Below are 25,672 nucleotides of genomic sequence, written 5' to 3' on the forward strand. Positions count from 1 at the left end.
AGGTATGCGCCATATATATCCTGTTTGGCACTCTTTCTCTTGTTGTTCTTTTTGATGCGGCATGTATAGATACGTTCTTAAACGATAATTTATTAACTCTTTGTTCAGTCTGATTTGCAACACTCTGCTTCCTTTTCTCACACTCCCAGGCAAATCAAATTGAATCAAGCTTCCATCTTCGATTTCATTTTCTTGATCTGCTTGACTTTCATCAGTTTTTTTGGCTTGTACAATTTGCAAGTAGGGCAGCTTGACTTTCTCTTTGAGTTTTCAGAGTTTGATTTTCTTGAACTCTTTGTTCACCCCTTCAGGATCCATAGAGCCAATCTTAAGGATACATAGAGCCAACTTAATCTGCACTTTATAAGCTTGTGAGCTTGAAGGCGGGTGAGAGGTCCAGCAATATCAGGAACCAGGGATCACCTTCATCTGTGGTTAGGAGGGCGTCGTTGACAGTGGGTTAGGTAGCTGTCTCTGTGTTGCAGCATGCTCTAAACCAGATTGGTAGTTCTGCAGAAGGTGGTTTTGAGGGAGTTGAGTATGCCCATGAGCTCTGCAATAGATTGAGCTTTTAGGAATGACCATTGCTTGATGCTACGTGTGGTTCATATAGGGGGAGAAGGAGTCTTGGTGTTGTTGATGTACTGTCAGGTATGTTTTTTATTTTTAACTGAAGAGGTTAATGGCATTACACTTGTCTCTTGAATGTGGAATAGAAGGTTTCGGCAGGGGATTGGAGCAGTACTTGATTGTCTTAAAAGGTTTCTGTTGGCAACTTCATTAATGATACTGGGGGCAGATTGGGAGATTTTCCCTTACTTTTCCTGTTAGTCCAATCGATTTCTGGCTGGCTGGGATGCATCGGAGCCAGTCAGAATCCACCATTCTAGATAGGATGAGTATGATACACGTGTCCGATAACCTGTGCTCACCCTTGGATAGCTTGGCACCTAACAGTCCGGCTTATCCTCAGGGCCCAAGTGTAACGTATTAGCACACCACCACCCTTGCAACACACTGCATACACCACAAAAAGACTCCATACCGTGTGTCTAAAACACTGGTCTTTGTATTACACACACATTGAAATCAAAATGAGATACACATTGTATGTACACTGGAGCCCCAGTAGTTATACCTGCAGTAACCTTTGAAGATGTAATCAGTTTAAAAGGCCACCTTTGAAATGCACTGGCCATCTCTAAATTTTGTCCAGTCTGCCATCCCACCCGGGAGGTTTGATCATGATCTTTATTGGGGCCAAAACTCTACCTCTTGAAATGCAAGTCCCAATTCCCACCCACGTAACCATCCTAGAAAGGCCCCTTAGAGTCGGAGGTCTCCAGTTTCCCTTGGGCGCCTAGTTTATGGCCTTCTATCAGGAATGCACAGATGTAGCTGTCTCTTCAGCACCCAGATGTGAATTGGAGACATGCCGACAGGCACACAGCGGATCTACTCGAACTATTGTAGATAATTCGCCATTACGAACTCATTGATATCAAACATTATACTGCTACTATTCTACACATAGTAAATACTGCTCAATAGCCTTTCCCTACACCCCCCCATGCTAATCCAATGCGAGAAGCAGGCCCCATCGTACCAAACACACCATCCAGTGCCATTCACGACCCTTGCATGTAACGCGCACACGTACATACCCTACCTCTTCCCAATACAGCACCCTGTCCAATAGGAGAACCTCGATATAGCAAGAGACATGCAGAACCTTGGCATGTAGCTTTTAAATGCCAAGCCGAGTAACAGTAACCTGAGCATACGGGCCCAGCAGGGCAAACCTATGGCACACTCGATGAGCTACCTCCGTAGATGGCACAACCAGTGCTGCAGGCTCATGGAGGATTATTCGAGGTACATGCCGTGGGTATATATCTTACCCCTAAACAAGGGACTTACAGCTAACTCGAATCAGCCAATCATGTATACACCAATTACCAGTATGTATATGACAAGCACAGCGCTTTGGCACTGAACGCCTGTGTCAAACGTGCTGAAAGTCCTAAGGCTAGCACCTAGATCAGCGGAAAACCGGGAAGGAGAAAAGCAAAAAGTCAAGGGAAAGCACCCAATACTGTCCTTCCCGGGAAGGGCAAAGGGGTTGCCAGAAATCACACAAGGCACCAGGAACCATATTACAGACGGTTCTAGGGGGGTTCAGAGGGTCATAGTGATTGTTCCTGGTGCCACTGACTGTTCCCACCCCGCAAGGCACTTGGTATTGTAAAAGGAGTCTTAAATGTTTGTTCGCAAGCAGTGTACCCACATTTGCATAGGGGTGTGGCTCAGTGGCGGCTCCTCCACTATGGCGAAGGAGGGGCAACATACTGCTTTTAAGTAGTGCCAAGAAGAAACATAAAATGATAATAACTTGGCGTTTATTATCATTTCATGCTTCATGTCCTGCTGCTTTGCAGGTGAGCGGGGCTGCTCTGCTCTCAGAGAAGAGCCGGGGAAGAGTGGTTTACCCAAACAAGTCATGCGTACTTTCCCCATTCTCCATGCAGGCTGCATTACAGCATGCGTGGAGAACATGCCAACCCCTCCCGCCCCGGGCTGAGCGTGTGTCACGGCGCTCAAACCAATCATGTCTGCCTGCTTCCTGTTCCTGGAGTCGGAGGCAGGAGAGCTGGAGCAGGGACGGGGGACCCGCCAAAGTTACGTTTTTTAAATTCCCCCTGCGATACCCCTCGCCCGCCCCGCCACCTGTGAGCCATGCCGACCACCACTAGTGTGGCTCCATTCAAATGAGGTAACATTTTGCCTATGCGCTTTATTACAGACATGATCACAGAGGCATAAGAAAATCTTGGTAGCACCCTTAAAGGTGGCACACAGTCAGGTGCCCCATGGGAGTAGGTAACTGGGAATAAACGGATCCTCACAGCCAGTCCTCTTCCAGTGAAGGATAAAGCCAGTGTTTCAACCAGTGGGCATGTGTTTCACTATTGCCTTCTCCTGAGCACTGGCACAAAGTGTCTGAGTTCCTGTTACATTGAGGACAGCTTTTATTTTTATTAGTTTTAATTGGACTCACATCTAATTAAGGTAGCACCATAATGCAAATAGGGACAGTGTGTTTGTTGTGTAATTTAGTCCTAGGATTCTTTTTTTTATTTGGGACTGGTGCCGATCTACTCTGTCGTCTGTCCTCACATTACACCCATGAACCTCAGCCTTCTACCCCTGGGGCCTAGAGACCAAATCCTATAGAAAGCCCTATGACAAACCAGCGAACATTTGGATGCCTTTGAGTGTAGTTTTGACATATGGGTCAGCAGGAGAAGGCGGGGGGGGGTGGTAACCCCTGCCCACTCTACCTCTCTAGGGGGGTTTCATAAATAGTATCCAATGTCCAGGAAATAGGACCCAGTGCGAAGACTGCCTGAACACCCACACCACTTTTTTACACATGTCCCTTTCATTCCTACGGAGCAAGACGATTGGGTGCAAAAGTTGACAGTTTAGTGTATTCTGGGTAAGAAATCATGCCTCAGCCCCCTGGATTTCCTGGGTCTCTAGTTTTCAGAAATGTCCACAGTTGGCATGGTTCCTTGGTTGCCTGCTGGTTACAGTGGAGCAATTCACCATGGCAAGTGAGAGGACGTTGAGTGTATCTTTGACATATGAGCTTGCACAGAGGGGGTTATCCCCATTGTGCATACTCCTGGGGGCATAAATACTGTCTGCTACTGAGGCACTGGGACCATGGCTAAGATTGTCCAGTACCTCACCCCATCCTTTTCTCCGTTTACCCCTAAATAGTCTTCTGAACTTTCAGACCCCCTCCCCCGGTTGGGCAGATTGGGATTTTTACCACTTATCGTCCCATCCCAAGGAAGTCAGAAAGCTCAGCAGACCATCCAGATACTGCACTGTGTACCCCGCCACCGGTCATCAGAGAGTCTTACTGCCAACTGAGGAAGGCAGAATGGAGAGTTAATCCCCTCTCTGCTAACCCATGTATCAAAACTATGCCCAAAAGAACCTAAATTTCGTCTTGCTCGCCATGAGGATTAGGATGCTGTAGGGTCCTGAAGGAGGTTGCAGAAAAACTGTGGGGGCTAGAGAGGTGGGTGTACGCCTGATGCCAGGGCAGGCCACCCCAACTCATTTCTTTTTTAAGAACAATATTTCCCTAGTTTCTAGTGTGCTTTTTGTCCCCTCCTCCAACAAGGGTTGATTGGGAGAAGACCCCCAACCTGTGCCCAAGAGCTTAACTAAGATTGTTATCACTGGGTGGAGGCATGACCCAATGCCAGGGAGTGCTGCTGCTAGGCCATTAAAAATCCAAAGAAAATCGTAGTGGGACTTTCTGCTGCACTCCCCCAGTGGGGTGTGGAAAAAAGTCTTCTGAGGCCTTTTAGGGCTGGAGGTTAGGGCCGATGCCAGGATGGTCCATGTCCACCCAATTGTTTTATATTTTTTTATATATAGTTGCTGGTGTCTAGTGGTCTTTCTGTCCCCTCCCCGGAGTGGGCAAATTGAAAATAAACTTTGGAGGGGCATAATGCCTGTTGGGCATTTATGGGATGTGTGCAAGGCAGAACACCAGAGCGTAGTGCCCCACCCCATTGACAAATTAGTGGGCTTGCTGCCTCCCTCCCCACCCCAGAATGGGCAGATGGGGTTAACCCCCACAATCTGCCCATGGGGACAGAGAGACAGTTGTGGCCTTTTAGTGGTGGGGTCAGGCCTGATTCCCGGGCAAGCAGGCCAGACTTGCCCACCTTTTTGTTTTCTGAAAAGAAAATCCCTGCCACTAGTGGGCTTTCTGCCCCCTTAGCGTGTGATTGGAGGTTGTTGGAGGGAGGGCCACCGGGTAGTCGGGGAGACTATTCCGGGCACCTTCCTACCGCAAAGTTATAGCCGAGCGCCGCTGAGAAGCCCCCTCGGGGAGGTCCTTCTCCTATGATCGTACTAGGCCCAGTAACACCACCACACAGGACTCAATAGCAGTTGCAAGATTAGATTCTTTATCGGCAGTAATACGGGCAATATTTACAGAGGGATCGAGGGATCCTATCAGAGTCTCAATGTTCGTTACGAGGATAGGGTAGCGGGACAGTCTTAGTACCAACCAGGTACGGGAGGGCTCTGTGCCAGACCTTGGATGCTGGTCTCAGAGCGGCTCGGACGTGGAGAGCAGGGCTCGGATGGTAGTTCCGCTTAGGTCGAGCCGCGACACGGTCAGCAGGGCTCTGGTGGTAGGTCCGCTTCGGTCGAGCCGCGACGAGGTCAGCTGGGCTCAGGTGGTAAGGTTCAACAAGGTCGGGCCGCGACAGCGTCAGCAGGGCCCCAAAGGTTCATGAAGGTCTTTAAGCACGGTGGAGCCGCGACGTCGTCAGCAGGGCTCAAGTGGTGGTTCAGGGTGAGTCTTCTTCCGTAGGGTCAGCCACGATCCGATCAGCAGGGCTCTTGACTCCAGGATACAACTACTGCCCTGTTGTCAGGTCGCCCCAGATATAGGACGGGAGCCCTTTGATGTCCGGACCCTTGCGCCCGGAGGGGGCGGAGAGGCCGGGTAGGGAAGCGGCCAGACGCCCACAGGGGTGGGGAAATCATATCGCCCGAGCCATGTTGATTTTTACCACGGGCAAGAAGATTTAATGCCTATATTGTCCGATGGACAAGTAGACATTAAACCGCATGCATAATACAGGTGGGGGCAGTTCGGGACTCGCAGCCAATCAGAAAGGCAGCCAGAGAGCCGGAGACACTTTTGAGGCCTGTGATTGGCTAGCAGCCCAGGACTGGGCTCTCGCCAGTGATTGGCTGGGGGACTGAAACGTCAGTCTCAATAAGCGGTAGTCTCGCTTTCTCAAGCTTAATGGGGTGGACATGCAGAACCACGAGGAAGCTGTCTCAATTTTAACATGAGGGTAGCAGAAATATTTCGGTGCTGGTGGCGTGACCCGAGATAGAGGTGAGGAGAAAGGGTGGCTGGCATTAATGTTACCCGGTTAATGCCGAGTGAGCTTGCGGCACCAGGGGGCGGGGTGTAGGAGTACAGTTAACTTTATTCTCTCTGCTCGCGAAGGAAAAAAAATGCAAAGATCCCGCCGAGAGCTCAACGGATTGCAGTGACAATAACGGTATTATGCTAGTGCTCAGTTCAGAATCCAGGAAAGAAAACCGAGCGCGCTAACTTGGGGTTTGGAGTGGTCTGTTGTGTAAGTGGAGCTCTGCTATGCAACGGCTCATATTATACTAAATGTGGCGTTAAAGAATTGTATCGGGTTGAAAATATTTCAAATTCCGGTGATCAGTGTCTCAGCTACACCACACGGTAGCATTATAGCAAATGAGCAATATGTTTGTTTTACCCTGTATTGCTCATTACAGCTGGTGGAGTGATGGGACGGCTTTCTTACTCTCTCTTCTGCTTTTTACTCACTCTCTGAATCTGCTCCCCCTGTCTGTCTCTCTTCCTCTTCGCGTTCGCCCCTCTCCCTCTCTCTGCTTTGCCCCTCTCTCCTCCTTTTCACTAGCTCTCTCTTTATCTTCTGTCCCTGTCTGCTCTCTCTTCCTCTTCTCTCTCCATCTTCCCTCTCCCTCCCTCCCATTCACTTCCTTCCCGTACCGCCCCAGCCGGAGTGCTGCACCTCCTCGCGGGTCGCCTCCTCGCCCTCCTTGCCCCACGGTAATCCACAAACAGTTCGGCCTCGGATGCCTCATTCTGCAGTTGTGTAATGAAAACAATGATTGCAGGGCGAAGAAAAACAGGCCGGCTCCATTACACACCAGAACTGGATGGCGACTGGGGCAAGAGCAGCAAACAGATGAAGACAGCTTCCCTCCAATGCCCCCTAGAACTGGATAGATTGGTCTCCCGGAGCCAGTTTGTCGTACTCACTGTGGATTTGGAAGGAGCACTGGATCCCACCTCCGAACGGGTGATTCAAGGCTCAGACATAGCCTCGGACACTCAAAATACTATCGTTGTTTCCTGCCCTAAAGGAAGAGCTGCTGGACTTCCAACTGAGGAGAGGAATAACCCTAAACTTGAGGAGAAAAAGCCAGGCACAACTCACAGAAGACCTGGCTGTGTGCACCATAAAGATAAAGAATTTGAGGAATAAGGAGCTGTCAGCAAGTAAGTATTAAACTACCAAGAACTTAAAAAAAAAAATAATTGATGGGGCGGATGGGTGATTTATATTAATTTCCTTTCGGGACAGAAGCTGCTATCTGTTACCTGCAAAGTGCCTGATCAAATTTGTCTACTTTTTGCCCGTATGAGATTTAAGGTGGTGAACAGTGAGCCGCTGTGTGCTGTTACATAATATATGTAAAGACGAAAAGATGTTGAAATTCCAGGGTCCCGAATCAGTCTCATGTCTCAGACACTCATTCATTGGTGGCCTAATAGAGTGTGTGTGCCTCACATTGCACACACTGTGACATGAGTTAACACTATCCGTCTCATTCACTCTCCCTCGCCTTATTTTTCTCTCACAGGCCCATGTTTCATGCTCTCTTTCCTGCTATTTTTTGTAACATGTGTCTGTTTAACTACCTTTTGAAAAACTGCTTGGCTCGTGAGGATCGTGAGTGCTGCCTGCAGCCATGTGCTGCAAGCGCATCGGCCCTGTCTCTTCCTCCCCAAATCCCCCTCCTATGATCTAAGCCACTGGGGTCGGAGCAGGGGAACTGCAGGTGTCTTTTTACCTTGTATGTGGTAGCAGGTGCAAAAGCCTACCAAACTACCATACTCATATCTATGGCACTTAGGTTACAAACCAATCACTGCAGCATACTCTCGACCTCCTTAGCTGTCTTCTTATAGGGAATGGAGGCTGTAATCTGAAAGTGTCAGTTTGCCTGTGACGTGATCAGATTTTCTCAAGCTCTATTTAGACAAAGTGGGCTCAATGCTTGGATACGTTAGAGGTACATTAAGACTGTTTAGACTGTTGTTCTCCCCCCTATTGCTGCCCCTCAACCTCATTCCCAGCCCAAAATCCCTCTCGATGCCTGCACTCGCCCATCCACATTATTTTTCATTCTGACTACAGAAATGATTTTCAGGGATCTCAGGGTCATAAGCCCACATTGTCACTGGTTCAGTGTCACTACTAGGTGGAATCAAAGCCTCCAGGACAGGCCCCTGCAGATAAAGAGCTGAATCATTGCCCCCTTCACCTGCGGTGACCAGAACCTCCTTCAGCAGAGACCCTGTGTACAGGCATCTCACAGCCTCCACCTCTACCCCAAGTAATCCAGGGCTGGCCCGGCTCTTTTGACAGTTGGTGGAGATGAGTGTCCTGCAAGATGGATGCTTGTGGCTAGCATCAGAACTCTGCAGCAAAACCTGCACAGTCACCGTTCCATAGAGATGCATGTGCAGTCTGCACATGTGGGTGCCAGTGCCTAGGACGGTCTGTCAGAGAGATTCCTGCCTGTTGTGCTAAATGTTAATGGGTTGGTCAGTGCATGAACTAATAGAAGTTTCATAATATCCCACTGATTAACGTAACTTTCATTTCAACTAAAGCTGTCCATTATTATACATGTAGTTACCTGAAGGTGAAAGACCACAAAAATTTAGAGAATATTTGTATTTTTTAGCCCCCCCCCCCCCCTTACAGGCTCTCTAACACTGCCTCCCCCTTTTCATGCAGCATCACAGTTCCCATACTGTTTTTTAATGCCCTTCAACCACTGAGCAGACAGCTTGCAGGCTGTGCCTGATACCACTGCTGCACTCACACTGCCCTCTGAATACAGTATTCAGGACTTGCTGCCATGGGGTTTGGAGAGCAGGGCAGGAGAAGAGGTAGGCGGAGGGCCTCCTGTCATAGACTCCAGACTGAAAGAAGGGAGCAAAGAGTCCCCTTTTTTTAAAGAGAGAGTGGGACTGCCCCACCATTTTACCAACCACCATCCCTATGCCCTTCACACACACATACCCACCCAGCTCCCAACCCCCCAGTTACAGCCAGAGCTGCCGACTTTGAACCTTGGGGACCAGGTTCAAGTCTCACCATTGCTAAACATCCTGAGATTCTGGGCAGATCACTTAATCTGCTCTGTCCTAAAAACAAATGCTCATGACCTTGTGTAATGTAACTGGTGCTCATGAAAAGCACACCAATACCTTTGCAAAAAATAAATGCCCATACGACAAGCATGGTGCTTTCCTTTCACAGATGAAGCAGATTCTGAAGCTTTCCCAGTTTTAAAGGTGAAAGGAAAGAATCCTGAACTCGGACTTTATACCACATGCAGTGCAAGAGGTGCAGGGAAAGTGCCTCAGTGTTTACGCCTGTGTCCTGGCTTGATAACCTAACGTGCATTTTTAAAGCACATGTTCACCCAGAAGGGTATCTTCACACTGAATAACATTTGTTTATTGTTACCCAACTCAATGTTACTAATTTTATCGACCTCAGAAGGATGAAAGGCTGAGTGGACCCAGCAGGATTTGAACCTGTGACCATGAGGTTAAACACAGAGCCCTACAGTGGACGCATTAGTCCACTAAGCCACCAGCCCTGATATGTCATGAGAGGAAAGTAAAATAAAGTAGTGGCGCTTTGGGTGTTTGTTCAGCTATTATTGGATCTAAATCCGCTGAAGAATAAACAAACTTCATTCACCAGATACCATTTGACTATCCAAGAGGTCAGGACAAAGTTTCCAACTCTACTGTGACTGAGCCTGGGCATCCTTGCTAGGTGTGACATGGAATGCTGAGTGGTTGCAGTTACTCACTAGCCCCCGTCTCAATGATGCTCAGCTCTGCACTTCTAGATTTACTGTCTTTTCAAACTAACACTCCTTCCCTTCTCTGAGACTAACGCTTGCTTTCCAGCTTTGTGAGTATAAAGATATCACTGCTGCTACATGTCCTACAGATCTGAGAGAGACAAACTTGAACATCAATTGGTGAGCTGCACTTTTTCATGTTAGGGTAGCTTACTCAGCTGCTGCCATTACTATATGCAAGAGAGAACCCTGTACTGCTACTGCCAGTGCTGCATATGCTCTTTGTGTGGGAGAAGAATGTAGAGATGTTGTAGCGGTGAGTGCCCAATAATATAAACACACCATACCTGATCAGAAGTGTAAAAGGAGAGATTTATTTAACTGCCTATTACTGCCTCTTGTGTATTTGTACTTAAGTATCCTGCCTCAGTGAGCCGCAGCACATCTGCTACTTGATTTTGCTGCCCCATGAACCGTTCGTAAGCTCTGCCAAGAAGTGCAGCTATTCCCATTCACAAGTTTATCAGAGCATCACATCTGAGTATTTTTGAAGCTGGACAGCTATGAGTTTGTCCTATGATGAACACCCTTCTATCCTACAGGTTCATATTTCGACAGTCTTGTCTGTGCCAAAAACACTTCCAGAAATGTAGTAAATTATAAGTCTGCACTCTGCCTTTAGGTACTATTTCTCTTAATATGAAAATGTTTTACATGCAAATTAGTTGATAATTGGGTGCAATGCACACTGACACATCTGCACGCATGCTGTACAGCCACCCTACAACAGTTGCATTTAAGAGTGCATGACAATGCATTGCATAATTGGACTTGCACTTGAAATATATATTGCAAAGTATGTTGCACTGATTGCAGTGCAGGTTCTCTTCGTGAAGACCTCCCATAGTAATTTATGGAATAGGCGGGGCAAGCAGTTACCTTCCCAGGACAAGTAGATCGGTGAAACATTTTGTCCCTTGGCCAAGTAGATTTTGGAAAAATTTCCACACCCCTGGCCCAGCAGGAGAGGTGCTAGGCCCCAGAGAGCTGTGGGGCGGTCACACCCAGGTGTGGAGAGACGGTTGGGGGTCCCATCGATACTGCCCTCCGCCGGGAGTGGGAAGGGCTCACGTGGTATCCCCGGGCCAGGGGTTGGCGTCTCGATGTCGGGCCTCGCTGGGACCGAGGCCGGGTAGAGCAGGGTTATACAGATGGTCACGTGGAGTGACGTGCAATCCAAGATGGAGGAGTCCCGATGTGCATGGGACCTCGTGCGGCTTAGCGTGGGGAAACAGGACCACGCCACGAGGCCGGCTCCCACACGCGTCCCCCCCAGCTGAAGGCAGGGAGAGTCACCCATCTTCTTGGGGGTTCTCCTCGCCGAGGCGGAAGAATCGGGACAGGCCGTCCGCATTGGCGTGGTCGTTGCCGGGCCGGTGTTCTACAGTGAAGTCCATCCCTTGCAGTGAGATGGACCAGCGCAACAGCTTGGGGTTCTCGCCCCGCATTTGCATGAGCCACCGCAAGGGCCGGTGGTCAGTCTGGACCCTGAAGTGGGTACCGAAAAGGTAGGGCCGGAGCTTCTTGAGAGCCCATACCACAGCGAAGGCCTCCCGCTCGATGGTGCTCCACCTCTGTTCTCGCGGCAGCAGTCGGCGGCTGATAAAGGCCACCGGTCGGTCGAGGCCCTTGGCGTCCAGCTGGGAGAGGACTGCCCCGACCCCGTACTCCGATGCATCGGTCTGAACTACAAATTCTTTGCTGTAGTCGGGGGCCTGTAGCACAGGGGCAGCACACATGGCCGCCTTGAGAGCATCAAACGTGGTCTGGCAGCGGGGCGTCCAGTGCACCGTCTTGGGCCGCTTCTTCGAAGTGAGTTCCGTAAGGGGGCCCACAATGCTGCCATAATACTTTATGAAGCGTCGGTAGTAACCTGTGAGGCCTAAGAAGGCCCGGACAGCGGTTTGGGTGGCGGGAGGCTCCCACGCCTGGATGGCGTCGACTTTTAACTGGAGGGGGGCCACCTGGCCACTCCCCACCTGGTGGCCCAGATAGGTCACAGAGCCTTGACCGATCTGGCATTTACTGGCTTTAATGGTGAGCCCGGCTCTTTGGAGAGCGGCCAGGACTTCCCCAAGGTGTCCTAGGTGCGCGGCCCAGTGGTCGCTGAAGATAGCAATGTCATCGAGGTAGGCCGCGCTGAAGGCTTCGAGACTGGCCAGGACCTTGTTTACCAGCCTCTGAAAGGTCGCTGGGGCGTTCTTCATGCCGAAGGGCATCACCCGGAAGTGGTAGTGGCCATCGGGGGTAGAGAAAGCTGATCGTTCTTGTGCGCCGGGAGTGAGCTTGATCTGCCAGTACCCAGCGGTGAGATCAAAGGTGCTTAGGTAGCGGGCGGCCCCTAAGCGATCAATCAGCTCATCGGCTCGTGGCAAAGGGTGGGCATCGGTCTTGGTAACTGCGTTCAGGCCCCGGTAGTCGACACAAAATCTGAGTTCGGGGGCCGTGCCGGGGGCGGCGGCCTTTGGTACCAAGACTACCGGGTTGGCCCACGGGCTGTCGGAAGGCTCGATGACTCCGAGGGCGAGCATCTTGGCGACCTCGGTCTTTATGCAGGCTCGGACTCGGTCAGGCACTCTATAAGCGCGGTGTCGTACAGGGGGGCTATCCCCCGTGTCCACGTCGTGGACGCACCAGGGGGTCACCCCGGGCGTGAGAGAGAAGAGGGCAGCGAAGGGTTGCAGCAGCTTCTGGCAGTCATGGCGCTGTTCTGGTGTCAGGGTGGCGGAGAGGCGGACGCCCTCCAAGGAGCCGTCTTGGCTCGAGGACCCCAGGAGGTCTGGTAGGGGCTCGGAGTCACTTTCACCCCCATCGTCAGTAGCCAGCAGTAAGCTTAGTTCAGTTCGGGCAAAGTGGGGCTTGAGCCGGTTGGCGTGCAGGACCCGGAGGGGGTTCCTCGGAGACTCCATGTCGACCAGGTACGTGACGGGGCTCTTCCTCTCAACTACCTTGAAGGGCCCGGTCCACTTGTCCGGCAGGGCGCAGGGGTCCACGGGTGACATGACCCAGACCTGCTGGCCCGGCTCAAACTCGACGGCGGAGACATTCTCGTCATACCAGCGTTTCATGTCTTCTTGGCTGGCTTCAAGGTTGGCTTCTGCCAGGGCCCGGAACTTCCGAGTCTGGTTCCGCAGGGTCAGGAGGTACCGGTAGACGTCGGGCGGGGCACTTTGGACGTTCGCCTCCCAACCCTCCTTGACCAGGCTGAGGGGCCCTCGGACGGGGTGCCCATACAACAGTTCGAAGGGGCTGAAGCCCAGGGACTTCTGTGGTACCTCCCGGTAGGCCAACAGGAGGCAGGGCAACAGGACATCCCATCTCCTCCTGAGGGGCTCTTCCAGGCCCTTGATCATCCCCTTCAGGGTTCGGTTGAACCGCTCGACCAGTCCGTTCCCCTGGGGGTGGTAAGGGGTAGTGAATTTATAGGTGACCCCACATTGTTGCCAGAGGGATCTCATGTACTTCGAGATAAAGCTCGTCCCCCTGTCGCTCACTACTTCTCGGGGGAACCCCACCCTGGAGAAGATGCCCATCAGGGCCCGGCCCACCACTGGAGCTGTCACAGTTCGGAGGGGGACAGCTTCTGGGTATCGGGTGGCGTGGTCGACCAGTACCAGGATGAAGCGGTGGCCCAGGGCGGTTCGGGGGTCGAGGGGCCCCACGATGTCGATCCCCACTCGTTCGAACGGGGTGTGGACGGCTGGAAATGGTTGTAGGGGGGCTTTCACTCGTCCCCCAGTCTTCCCGCTAGCTTGGCAGGTCGGGCAGGACCGGCAGTGCTGGTCCACGTCTCGTCTCATTCGGGGCCAATAGAAATGGGTCACGAGGCGGCTGTAAGTCTTGTCCCGCCCTAGATGTCCGGCGAGGGGCACGTCATGTGCCAGGTTCAAGAGGAACTCTCAAAATCGGAGGGGGACCACCAGCACCCGGCCGGCCCCTAGTTCGGCGACTTTCTGCTCGCTATACAATAAGTCATCGTCCCAATAGACCCAGTGGGTTCCCGTGGGGTCCCCCGCAGCCTGCGCGGCCGCCTGCTGTCGGGCCCCCTCGAGGGACGGGCAGCCCTTCTGCTCTTGCTGGAATTGTTCGCGGGTGGGGCCCCCGTCGTGGCGCCACTGGGCCAGCTCGGGGATCTCGCTGAGGGGAGCGGCCTCGTTGGAAGAAAGTTTGGACGGCCAGGCCTCCTCGTCAGGTTCCTCCGGGCCGGAGGAGGTGGATTGTTCGGGGCCCGCCGGCTTGTCGGGGGCCGGGGCCGCGGCTGGCTGGGTGGTCATGGACCGAGTGGTGGCGCAGGCCCACTCAGGTAGTCCTAGCATCCCCAGATGCTCTCGGCGCTCCACCTGGGCCCAGGGGGAGCTCTCTAGGTCGTTCCCCAGGAGGCAGTCCACCGGGGCGTCGTCGCGGACAGTTACTTTTAGGGTGCCGGACACTCCTCCCCACTCGAAGGGGATTCGGGCCATCCGGCACATGCTCTCGATGTTGTCTGCGGTCCGGACAGGGCAGAGGACATGTGGCAGGATCTGTTCGGGGGTCACCAGATGGCAGCGGACAGCGGTCACACTGGCCCCAGTGTCCCGGAGTGCCTCGGCCCGTCGCCCGTTGATGGTGACCCACTGTTGGTACTTCTGGGTGTTGCTTGGGATGGTGGCTCGGGGCACCATTTCTCGGGAGCCTAGGCATACAAGCGACATGGTGGCTGGTTCCCACTCGGGGGATCCGTCGTCGTGGTTTTCCTCCTCGTCCTCTCTCTCCCCCAGGGCTGCGGCGGCTATGTGTCGGGGAGGTGGTCCCGTTCCGTCGGTTCACGGGGCAAGCCGGGTCGCTTGCATAATGGCCGGTCTGCTGACATCCGAAGCAGGTCACTGTCGGTCGTGGTCCAGACCGGGCGATAGGGGTCCCTCTTCGGCCCTGGGTCGGGGAAGCGGGGTTGGTTGCTTGCCCTCGTGGCGGACTTCTGGGCGGCCCGGCTGGGAATTCTCGACTGCGGTGGGACCCCCCTCCTCCGCCTCGCTGGTGGGGAGGTCCCGTGGTACTCCGGGTGTAGTCCCCCACAGGGTTCCGGGGGACCCGGGTGTTGACCCATCGGTCCGCTTCGGCGGCGAGCTTCCGGGGCTCGGTCAGTTTACTGTCCAGGAGGTGTTGCCTTAGTTCCACAAAGCAGTTGTTGGCGAGGTGCTCCCAGACAATGAGGTCGAACAGTTCATTATATGAGGTGACCTTGCTCCCTTTTATCCATCCTTCCAACGCTCGGCTGAAGAAGTCCACGTATTCGACCCATGTGGTACCGGGGATCTTCTTGCAGTCCCGGAAGCGTTGCCGGTACATCTCGGCCGATAGTCCGTAGCGTGTGAGTAGGGCTTCCTTCATGTGGTCGTACGAGGTCATCACGGCGTCGGGGAGTTGCAGCAGGGTATCCCGCCCCTCGCTGAGGAACCTCCTCCATAGGCCGGCGCCCCAATCCTTCCGGGGTACCCGATGGGAGGTCATGGCTACCTCGTACGCTCGGAACCATTGCTGGATGTCGTCATTTTTATAGTACTCCTTGACGACATCCTTGGGGATGTGAACCTTTGGCTCGGTCAGGGGCAGAGCGTCCCGGGCTCCGGGGTTGCTGGTCTCCCCAGTTTTAGCTTTTAGTTCAAGTTCTTTAAGGCTCCTCTCGTGCTCGAGGGTTAGCCGTCTCTCCTCTAGCTCCCGATGCCTTTTCTTCTCCTCGATTTCTTCTTGCAGCCGTAGTTGCTCCAGGGCTATCTTTTTCTCCGCCAGTAGGAGCTCACCTTCCAGCCGGAGTCGGGCAAGGTCCATTTCGTGTGTCCGTGCCCTTTCCCGTTCTCGTATCTCTTCGTGGGAAAGGCTGGTGTCCGGGACGGTTCGCTCCCCGTTTGTCGGGGTCGTGGTCGGCAGGTTTCCGTCCCGGGCCGAGGTCCCTTCGACTCGGGGTGGAGGGGTCTCGAGTTCTGCCCAGGCTTTCAGGGCTCTCTGCATATCTTCCTTGGTGCCCAATCCTGTGGTTGGGATCCCTTTGTCCTTGCAGAACTGTTTGAGTTCTTTGTGGGTGTATTCCTCCAGTTTCTCCACCTGGAAGGTTGCGGCCACGGTTGCTTCTTGGCCATCCATGGTTTTCTTTTCCCGTCTGGTCCGGCAGTGGTTGCGTTACTTGCTTGTACGATTGCGTCTGGCTCGGATCCCGTCGCTGGCCACCAAATGTTGGAGGGAGGGCCACCGGGTAGTCGGGGAGACTATTCCGGGCACCTTCCTACCGCAAAGGTATAGCCGAGCGCCGCTGAGAAGCCCCCTCGGGGAGGTCCTTCTCCTATGATCGTACTAGGCCCAGTAACACCACCACACAGGACTCAATAGCAGTTGCAAGATTAGATTCTTTATCGGCAGTAATACGGGCAATATTTACAGAGGGATCGAGGGATCCTATCAGAGTCTCAATGTTCGTTAAGAGGATAGGGTAGCGGGACAGTCTTAGTACCAACCAGGTACGGGAGGGCTCTGTGCCAGACCTTGGATGCTGGTCTCAGAGCGGCTCAGACGTGGAGAGCCGCGACGGCGTCTGCAGGGCTCGGATGGTAGTTCCGCTTAGGTCGAGCCGCGACACGGTCAGCAGGGCTCTGGTGGTAGGTCCGCTTCGGTCGAGCCGCGACGAGGTCAGCTGGGCTCAGGTGGTAAGGTTCAACAAGGTCGGGCCGCAACAGCGTCAGCAGGGCCCCAAAGGTTCGTGAAGGTCTTTAAGCACGGTGGAGCCGCGACGTCGTCAGCAGGGCTCAAGTGGTGGTTCAGGGTGAGTCTTCTTCCGTAGGGTCAGCCGCGATCCGATCAGCAGGGCTCTTGACTCCAGGATACAACTACTGCCCTGTTGTCGGGTCGCCCCAGATATAGGACGGGAGCCCTTTGATGTCCGGACCCTTGCGCCCGGAGGGGGCGGAGAGGCCGGGTAGGGAGCGGCCAGACGCCCAGCAGGAGAGGCGCCAGGCCCCAGAGAGCTGTGGGGCGGTCACACCCAGGTGTGGAGAGACGGTTGGGGGTCCCATCGATACTGCCCTCCGCCGGGAGTGGGAAGGGCTCACGTGGTATCCCCCGGGCCAGGGGTTGGCGTCTCGATGTCGGGCCTCGCTGGGACCGAGGCCGGGTAGAGCAGGGTTATACAGATGGTCACGTGGAGTGACGTGCAATCCAAGATGGAGGAGTCCCGATGTGCATGGGACCTCGTGCGGCTTAGCGCGGGGAAACAGGACCACGCCACGAGGCCGGCTCCCACAGAGGTAAACCCCCCAATCGCACCCCACCCCTAGGTTGGCACATAGGCTGGTTTTCGTTTGGGGAGTTCTTGCCCTTACTCAGTGTGCTACCCCCGCCCAAACAAAATTCCTGGTGTCTACTGGGTGTATCCTGCGACCTCCATTCACTGATCCACTAGGGAGCAGTACTGTTGGAAAGGGGGCATTGCCCCCTTTCCAAGCATACCTTTCCCGTCTTGATCAGTGTTTGTTCAGTCGAGTTATTCCCCGTTGACACTGGTCAAACTGAACCCGTGCTTCCCTCACATCCCAAAGTTTTTCTGTCCGTAGGTGGAGGACTTGGCGTTCACGTCCTCGCGTTGCGAAAGTACTGTGAAGGACGTGGTTGTCTCATCCTCTGCAGTAAATGGTTTAAAAGTGCCACAGAATCTAAGGTTGGGTATAGTGGTTGTATGTACAGTTGTGAATTTGTTGTTACTCTTAGTATTATGTGAATCAGATGGTGGGTTGCAAAATCTGTTCTTTCTTCCATACTGATTTGCGTTTGAAAGCAAAGAAAATTATTGAAATTCAATAGTTAATAACATATGTTCTTCTATTGTGTGTTCCAACACTTCACTTAATGAAAAAGGTACCACATTTATGTGGCCGGTGCAATCGACACCAACAGTAAAGGCCCCTAAAGCAACATTGTTCCTTGGAATTTCAGCCGTTCTGGCGATGTGGTATTTGGGACCAGAGGCAGACAGTAACCAGCATAATCTACCAACACCAGATATTTCTGAAATTTAAGCAGTCCAGGGTGGTGTGATTTAAGTAGATTCTGCTACTTTTTATAATGAGAATGCACTGCAGACATCAAACTCTACCAAACATCTCCTGATTTAAAAACACAGCCCACTTGCGTGGCTTGGTCAGTCAAGCGAGAAAGGAAAGGCCCCTAAGCCCTAACCGCAAGGCTGGAAATGTCAATATTTTCCTTTGAATTTTATTCTTTCTAGCGATGTGGGTGTCTACAGACATTTATGAAAACTAGACACCTGGCGGATTCCAAAATATGGTTTACATGGATCCCACACTTTCTTACTCAAAATGCCCTCTAAACATCAAACGTTTGCTAAAGTTCCAGATTTTCCTCACGTTTATGTGAGGCAAAGTTCCGGGATCTGGAGGGATAAACAACAGTCCTGTCACCCATTGTTTCTACACTTCTCCCGATAAAAATGGGACTCCACCTGTGTGGGTCGCCCTATCACCCTCAACATGGAACTGCTTAAAATTGGACTGTGAGTCACAGTGATGACGCATTTTGTTGAGGGGGAACTTTTACTTAGTTCTTCATAAACTAATTTGTCATTCTTTTAAACCTATCCATAAGGTTTTCTTACAGCACTTAATGTAGAAAGCAGCATTCCTAGTGCATAGCATTTCAGTGTTCATATGAGTTGCTGACGGTGTTCCACAAGAATAAGGTAGTAATACGTATTCTCTCTGTGTTTTTACCTTTTGGGCAGATTTCCATGTCAAGCAGACCATTTCGCTTCCAAACTCTTCAAAGTCTCTCTTATCTTGCAGAAAGAGCTCTGCATACTTTGGAGTTTAAAAGAATATTACATTTCTACCAGGATAGGTCGTAGGGCTTGAAGCAGTCAGAACATCTGTTTGTCATCTATGTCCCATTTAGTCAATTCAAACCAGTCCATCTGTAAATGGATGTTCTGTTACTGAAGTGCCAACTTTAATATGTCAGACCTAATGCCTAATCTCTAATAGGCAAGCGAGCTACCACCACCTAATAAACATCCATTGCAGAGGTCGGTAAAGTGGCTTCTTAAAGATCCAGTCACTCATTCTTGAGACGCTACTGCCTTAATGTGGATTCCAGAACTGATGCTCAGGTTTGCCAACCCTATGTTAGGAATCTATTTTTATAAGTGAACTCTTCCTCTTCTCTTTGTTTCTTTGTTTTTATAAAGGTAGGCTTGCTATTCTAGCCAATAGCGTAACTATTAGTGAAAATCCCCTGGAGGAGAAGGAAAACTTATTTAGCTGTGAGTTTAGATCTCTGAGGTAATCTTCTTTAAAGTCATATGTTAAGGCTTGAGGCTTAAGGCTCAAGGAAAAGAGGAGGAATTGTTTATGTAACACTTGGGGGTGCTTGAATCACGTAAAAAGACAACTGAGCTAATTACCACTGAGAGAGCATGATAGGACTGGTAGATTATTATTTAATTTCATTTTCTTTTGTTTTACAGCCTCTATGGCTTCAAAACCCTGCTTTTCTCTTTAGTTCCTTAAAAAGGTTTGTGAATAATATTTTTCTTTTCATCTTAGTGACATTTTCTAAATATATTTTGCATGCTTAGTTTTTTTAGAGAGCAGATGAAAATATAGCCTGCAGACAAGCTTTTCCCGTATATGAGTTTTTGTAAAAGTGCTCCAGAATTCTGCATGTGGGTGAGACTATTTGATGCTTATGACTTTATTGAAGTTTCTCCTGAAGTGATCACAGTAAAATCAAGCCATGACGAGCTTGGTAAAGGAGTTTATAGTAATGAAGCAGGAAACTGGATGTGGAGCCAGGGAAGACACAACGGCTCCACCAAATACAGCTCCCCGCATGAAATTCTGATGTCCCCTGGTAACAAGGGACATTCTAAATAATCCTACAACTCTAAAGTAAATTTAAAGCATTATACACAACTAGATTAACCAGATACTACACATCTTCCCTCATTCACCCACCCCCCCAAAATAAAGGTAAAATTAACTATAAAAAAATTCATAAACAAAAGCAGAATTAACGTAAAAGACTTACACCCTGTATTTAGTTGGCTAGACAAGGACTTGGGCACTCCTTCTTAGATTAACTTGTTGGGTAAGATTGTCTTTCTGAACAAGACCCCTGTCTCCAGATTCCAAAACAGAGCTCTTTTCCTGAACCTTGACAACTTTACTTAAGTTCCACCAATGACCCCCTTCAATTTGCCCAGCATTGCCTACAATTTTGAAAACTTTGACAGGCTCCCCAAATTTACTCTCCCCTTTCTTGACATGGACCGAGTTCCTAATCCTGACCATGTCTTCAACATCTAGTGGAGCTATTTTAACTCCCTCCTTGGAATCATACCACTCCTTCTGTTTAACTTGAGTAAGAGACTTCGGGCCAGATGTACGACCCGTTTTTGTATGCGCAAACGGGTTGGCGAACCCCTTTGCGCATGCAAAAACCTATTGGGCCATCTACATAGTTTATTTAGCAAGTTGCAATTTTTTTGCGACTCGCTAAATAGGGTTTGCGACTCACTATTTGAAAGGGGCGTTCCCTTCCAAATAGCGAGTCTCAAAATCATGTACAAATGTTTTGCGACCGCAATTGTGGTTGCAAAACACTCACAATTACCACCTACTCCAAGTAGGTGGTAATGCATTCGCAAATGGGAAGGGGTCCCAAGGGGACCCCTACCCCTTTGCAAATGCATGCGAAATTATTTTTTAAGGGCAGGCAGTGGTAAATGCATCCCGTTTACATTGAAGGAAAATGGGTTGCATTTGAAAAAAAAATACTGCTCTATTTAAAAGCAGTCCCAGACATGGTGGTCTGCAGAGCCCAGCAGGCAACCATCCCTGTGAGGGTTGGCATTCCCAATGGGCTCGCAAATTGCGAGAGGCTCCTTAATTTTAATGAGCCTCGCAATTTGTGACCCCATTGGGAATCGCAAAAGGTGTTAAACACACTGTTGTACATTTCATTTAGCGCCTCACAATTTGTGACTCGCAATGTGTCGCAAATTGCGAGGCGCTAAATTAAATGGGCGTAAAGCTGGCCCTTATTCTCTCTCACAATAGACATCAATTTTGAAACATATGACTCTGATTTAATCCACTTTGACATCCATCCATGCCTGAAGCCAGTATTGGCCTTCCTGCGTCTCATGAGCTCAAAAGGTGAGACCTTCGTAGAAGAATGAGGCTTCATCCTATAAAACCAGATCATGCTACTTAAAGCCCCACATACATCATGGTTCCTTGCTTTGGCCCACTTTAACACATTAACCCACCACTTTCACCCACCACCCGGTTCATCCTCAATTAAACCATTAGATTGAGGATGGTACAAGGAACTCCTGTTATGCCTTACTCCAGAAGCACCAAGAAAGTATTTGAACTCAGCGCTAACAAATTGTTTCCCGTTATTCTAGACCAAAACCTCAGGAAACCCTTCTCTCTATCAAACCTCCCTTAGAAACAATAATGCTCTTAGCATTGGGCTCTCTCACCTATTTAATTTCAAGTCATTTAGAAGCATAATCCATGAGAACCAAAACATACTTGCAAGAATATCATAAGGTCCCATGATATCAACTCCAAGCTTCACTCATGGACCATGCGTACATTCAATAGGCAACAAGAGGGGCGTGGTTACCTTGAGACTTTTGTCTGACACACCACACATACAACAATTCGCAACAATATTGTCAATTATTGAGTGCGGAACCTAGATGTCCCTGGTGAGCCCTCTCGATAATATGACTTCGAAAAACATGCAAAGGAATGAGCGTGTTAGCTCCCAAAAGCAAACCATCTTCCAGAGAGATCTCACTCTCCACCTTCCAAAACGTAAAAGGGGAGACAATACCCTTTCTCTGGGCCAACCCCTCCTTTCTAAGGTACAAACATCCACTCATCTTCGGACCACAAATTCAATTCTGGTATTTCCATAGCTGCAACCGAACAGTCTTTGTAACCTTTGTTGATGAGATCACCACATTTAATCTTATTGTGCTTAGTAGCCTCAGCAGAAAACCGGGAAAGAAAATCTGCTCTCCCATTTTTACCGCCTGAAATGTGTTTCCCATCAAATTGATATTGTAAAAGTTGAGTGACCATCCTCAATATCCTGGGTGTGCAGCACTTGCTCATACCATCACCCAGTATACTCAAGAGGGGTTTGTGATCAGTCTGAAGAAGAAAACGTTTTCCCCAAATATACGGACGAAACCTTTGAATCACCCAAGAACAGGCCAGAGGACTTTTTCAATCACCCAGTATTGTAGTTCAGCGGCTCTCAACACTCTGGAGGCAAGCCCAATAGTATTTTTAACACCACCCTCTACCTGTGTTAATGTGGCACCCAGTCCCACTTGACTGGCATCCACAGTGACGCAACAAGAGAGGCTGGGATCAAAAGGCTTGAGTACAGTACTCTTCCCCAACAACGACTTAACCAGATCAAAAGCCACGACACAATCATTGCACCATTCAAATCTCAAACCCTTTTTAAGAAGATTGCTGATGGGTCGTACTATTGTCGCAAAATTGGGAACAAACCTGGAATAATAATCGCCAAACCCAGCAATGATTTCACCCAGTCTTATACGTGGGTGCAGAAGCATTCACAATAGCCTCCAGTAAACCTGGTGTGAGACTAACCCCATCTTGTGTAATCACATGTCCCATGTGTCTGATAGGAATCACCCCTTCCTTAACTATAATTGTGTGCTTAAAACCCTGGATTTTGCCCAGATCACCCCCAAAGACAGACGGCAACTTATTTTTCCAAACTTGTCCTTTGTCAACATTGCTTACAACCAATACTTGTTCCTTGGCACCTGGCTTTATAATCATCCTGAATAGTTCCTGATGAAACCACCCCAGGAAGTTCAAACCTTTCACTGTCACATAAATCTTGCCTCTGATTTTCCTTCCCTTGAAACTCATCTCTTCTTCCCTTGAAACTCATCTCTTCTTCAAAGTAACCCATCAACTCTATCTTGCGACCTTCATAGGACACTGGAGAACGATCAGGTAGAGACAATGGTCGAGAACCATTCCAGGTCTCTTTGAACAACTTCTGTGTGATCATAGTTATCCTGGGACCCGAGTCAACAAGTAGTTTGATGGTCTTGTCTCCCACATCAGTGTTCATAATGGGATCAACACAAGATGAGGGATCACCTTCAACAAGACCTTGAGGAGGGACGACAAGGCTTTCTTCATCTTTAACACAATCAGCACCATTTCTGATTACAGGAACAATCTCAACATCGGACTCTTTATCTGACTCAACAACACGCACAACTGGCTTCTTGTACCCTTTCCATTTCATACGTACTTTAGCAAAGTGACCCACTTTCCTACAGTAATTACACGTTCCATTGACAGCAGGACACTTGGTTCCTTTGAAATGTAGTGGATTACCGCACCTGAAACACATGTTCGCACAACTGGTGCTCATTGCTTCTGATTTGGCGGGCTTGGAAACACTATTACCACCATCCCGCCCTGATTTTGCTCGAGACTTTGCAAAATTGGTAACACAACATTGACAGTATTGATTACTCTGTCATCTAATTCTTTCAAAGAGACTAACAAAATTTCTATGCTCTTGGCAAGCCTAATCGTTTCATCTAACGAAGGGTCACCCATCTTATATTTTAAGTACAGTTTCTCGATACTCATCCATTCCATCACTTTCTTCTTGTGATAGAATAGGTAAATGTCTGAAAACAAACCTACCTTCGAAACCCAAAGAATGTCATAACAAACATTTCTTCCTGTCTGCACTAAATCTTGAGGCACCTATTGCTCCTTAGTAAGTTTCAAAAGCATTGTGTCATATTTCCCACCTAACTGGTGGTTTTCCTTGGTTATCTTGGAAGGCAGCTTGCATGGTCCACATGCTTTGAGGAATTAAGGGTACAATATGGGTGCAACCAAATAATTACATAATCTCAGTTAATATGGTGCTCTCTCTACATGCACTGCTGGGTTGTGTGAAAAACGGCAAAACTAGAGAGAAAAGTTTACCAGATTACAAACTGTGGTGTGTGTATCACCGAATGACACACTTAGGCAAAGGTGAACAATCAGCGAGTGAAACAGAGAAGATCAACTCGTGGTGTGTGTATCACTGGAAGTAACACAACAGTATGTGAAGGAAACAATGCTTGCAGAGCTGATAAAGGAATATATGAGGATCGTTATCCAGGTGTGCGCATCACTGCATAACTGTACACGGTTGACAAGCATTTAGCAATGAATGTCCTTGCGTTGTGATGACAGGCTCTTTTCTCCTATGTTCCGTGTTGAGCCATAGAAACAGCACGTAAACAGTGAAAATGAATGTAGGTGAGTTCAAAGTATTAAAATGGCTGCTATGTTTGCGTGCTGCAGGACAATTTACGTCAGCCAATTCCTGGATTGGATGATCCCAATGGCCTACGACGTGATGAGGAGTGCGTGACGTAGGGTTAATCTCAGCAGAAAACAATAGCCGGCATGGTTGACGAGCAAAAGTGGTGGTGCATGAGAGAACACAGTGCAAGCTCGGATTTAGATGTTTCGTCACAGGGTTGATGTCGGTTCAGCGAGCAAAAGCGGCGTGCGGGTAACAGCAACCAGCAGTTTGAATGTAATTATACAATTGTTTTTCTGAAACTATAATGCCAGTGAAAAACGTCTCAATCCTCATAAATTGTAAAATTATACCTTAAGAATGGACTTAATGGCAGTTCTTTGCTTGTTGAGCAGGGTTTCTTGAGAAACAGCTTAACGGAAGTGTTTTCAGCAGCTGTAGTGGCAGTAGAGCACGCAGAGGGTTCAACCATGTAGCCAAAATGGTCGCCAAATTTTTGTAGTAATGAAGCAGGAAACTGGATACGTTTGAAGAGGTTTATTTCATGGCTCCATGGATGTGGAGCCAGGGAAAACCCAACGGCTCCACCAGACACAGCTCCACGCATGAACGACAGAAAAGATTCTTATGTCCCCTGGTAACAAGCGACATTCTAAATAATTCTACACCTCTAAATTAAAGAGGCATACTTATAATTTCACATTAAAGCAATATACACAACTAGATTGACCAGATACGTTATGTGGTAACCATTAGGAAAACCTTACTTGGTATTAGGCTAAACTTTGGATATATTTAGTTAGAATAGCGTGAAAGTAATTTTGATTAATTTCAAACTGCTTGTATTTCCAACAAAAATGTTGAACTTTTAACCTAGAGTTTACTTCTTTATGTTTGCAACCATATTAAAATGAAAGCTTTAAAACTCAAAAGTAGGACACAAATGGCTAGAATTCCCTGGCAGTTATAATTAAGAAAACCAATTGCTCCGCTTTGTCATGAAAAGCACTGAAGAAAACACCAGTATTTAGGATAAAGTAAGGAGAGGAAGCCACTATTTTATGGGCAGGATTAATTGAGGTTATTAATTTCCTCAGCACACAGGTTAATGTCTTGTGATCATTTATGAAGGCCAATGAATTCTGTATCCTAATTGACGAATTCTGAAACATTCCGTACAACACTGTTAGTTACTGTGTTTGTTCTGTTTCCTTCTATAGCTTACTTCGGAGTTCAAGCATCGTCTTCAGGATAAGATATGGGAGTTGCTGCAACAGATGGAGAAGGGGCTGAAATCAGCTGACCCAGGCGATGGCACTGTGTACACTGGTTGGGCAGGTGAGCAAATTGCTCAATGGTATGCAATTGGGATATGTTAGTGCAGCTGTCGTAAAGAGAATAAAATAACACCCCAACATAGAATGAAGTCGCGTTTAAAGGAATCACACATTTAAAACAACAGGAGTTCTTCATATGACTAGGTAACAACTGTTAA

General features: G+C 49.4%; 1 protein-coding gene across 2 annotated transcripts in view; it reads left to right on the forward strand.

The window, feature by feature from the left end:
• The window catches only part of LANCL1 (LanC like glutathione S-transferase 1), a 573,393-nt gene that overhangs the window by 83,333 nt on the left and 464,388 nt on the right, over nt 1-25,672 (forward strand). Inside the window, exons 1-2 of one of the 2 annotated variants that reach the window (XM_085648592.1) lie at nt 24,349-24,453; nt 25,398-25,515. In XM_085648592.1, coding sequence (XP_085504718.1) covers nt 24,379-24,453; nt 25,398-25,515 — 193 coding nt within the window. In that variant the 5' untranslated portion in view covers nt 24,349-24,378. Of the gene's footprint in view, nt 1-24,348; nt 24,454-25,397; nt 25,516-25,672 lie in introns of those variants that run through there. The other variant, XM_085648591.1, reaches the window with a different exon arrangement.

This window comes from Triturus cristatus, chromosome 3_2, assembly GCF_964204655.1.
Source record: "Triturus cristatus chromosome 3_2, aTriCri1.1, whole genome shotgun sequence".
In the NCBI taxonomy this organism is placed as follows: Eukaryota; Metazoa; Chordata; class Amphibia; order Caudata; family Salamandridae; genus Triturus; species Triturus cristatus.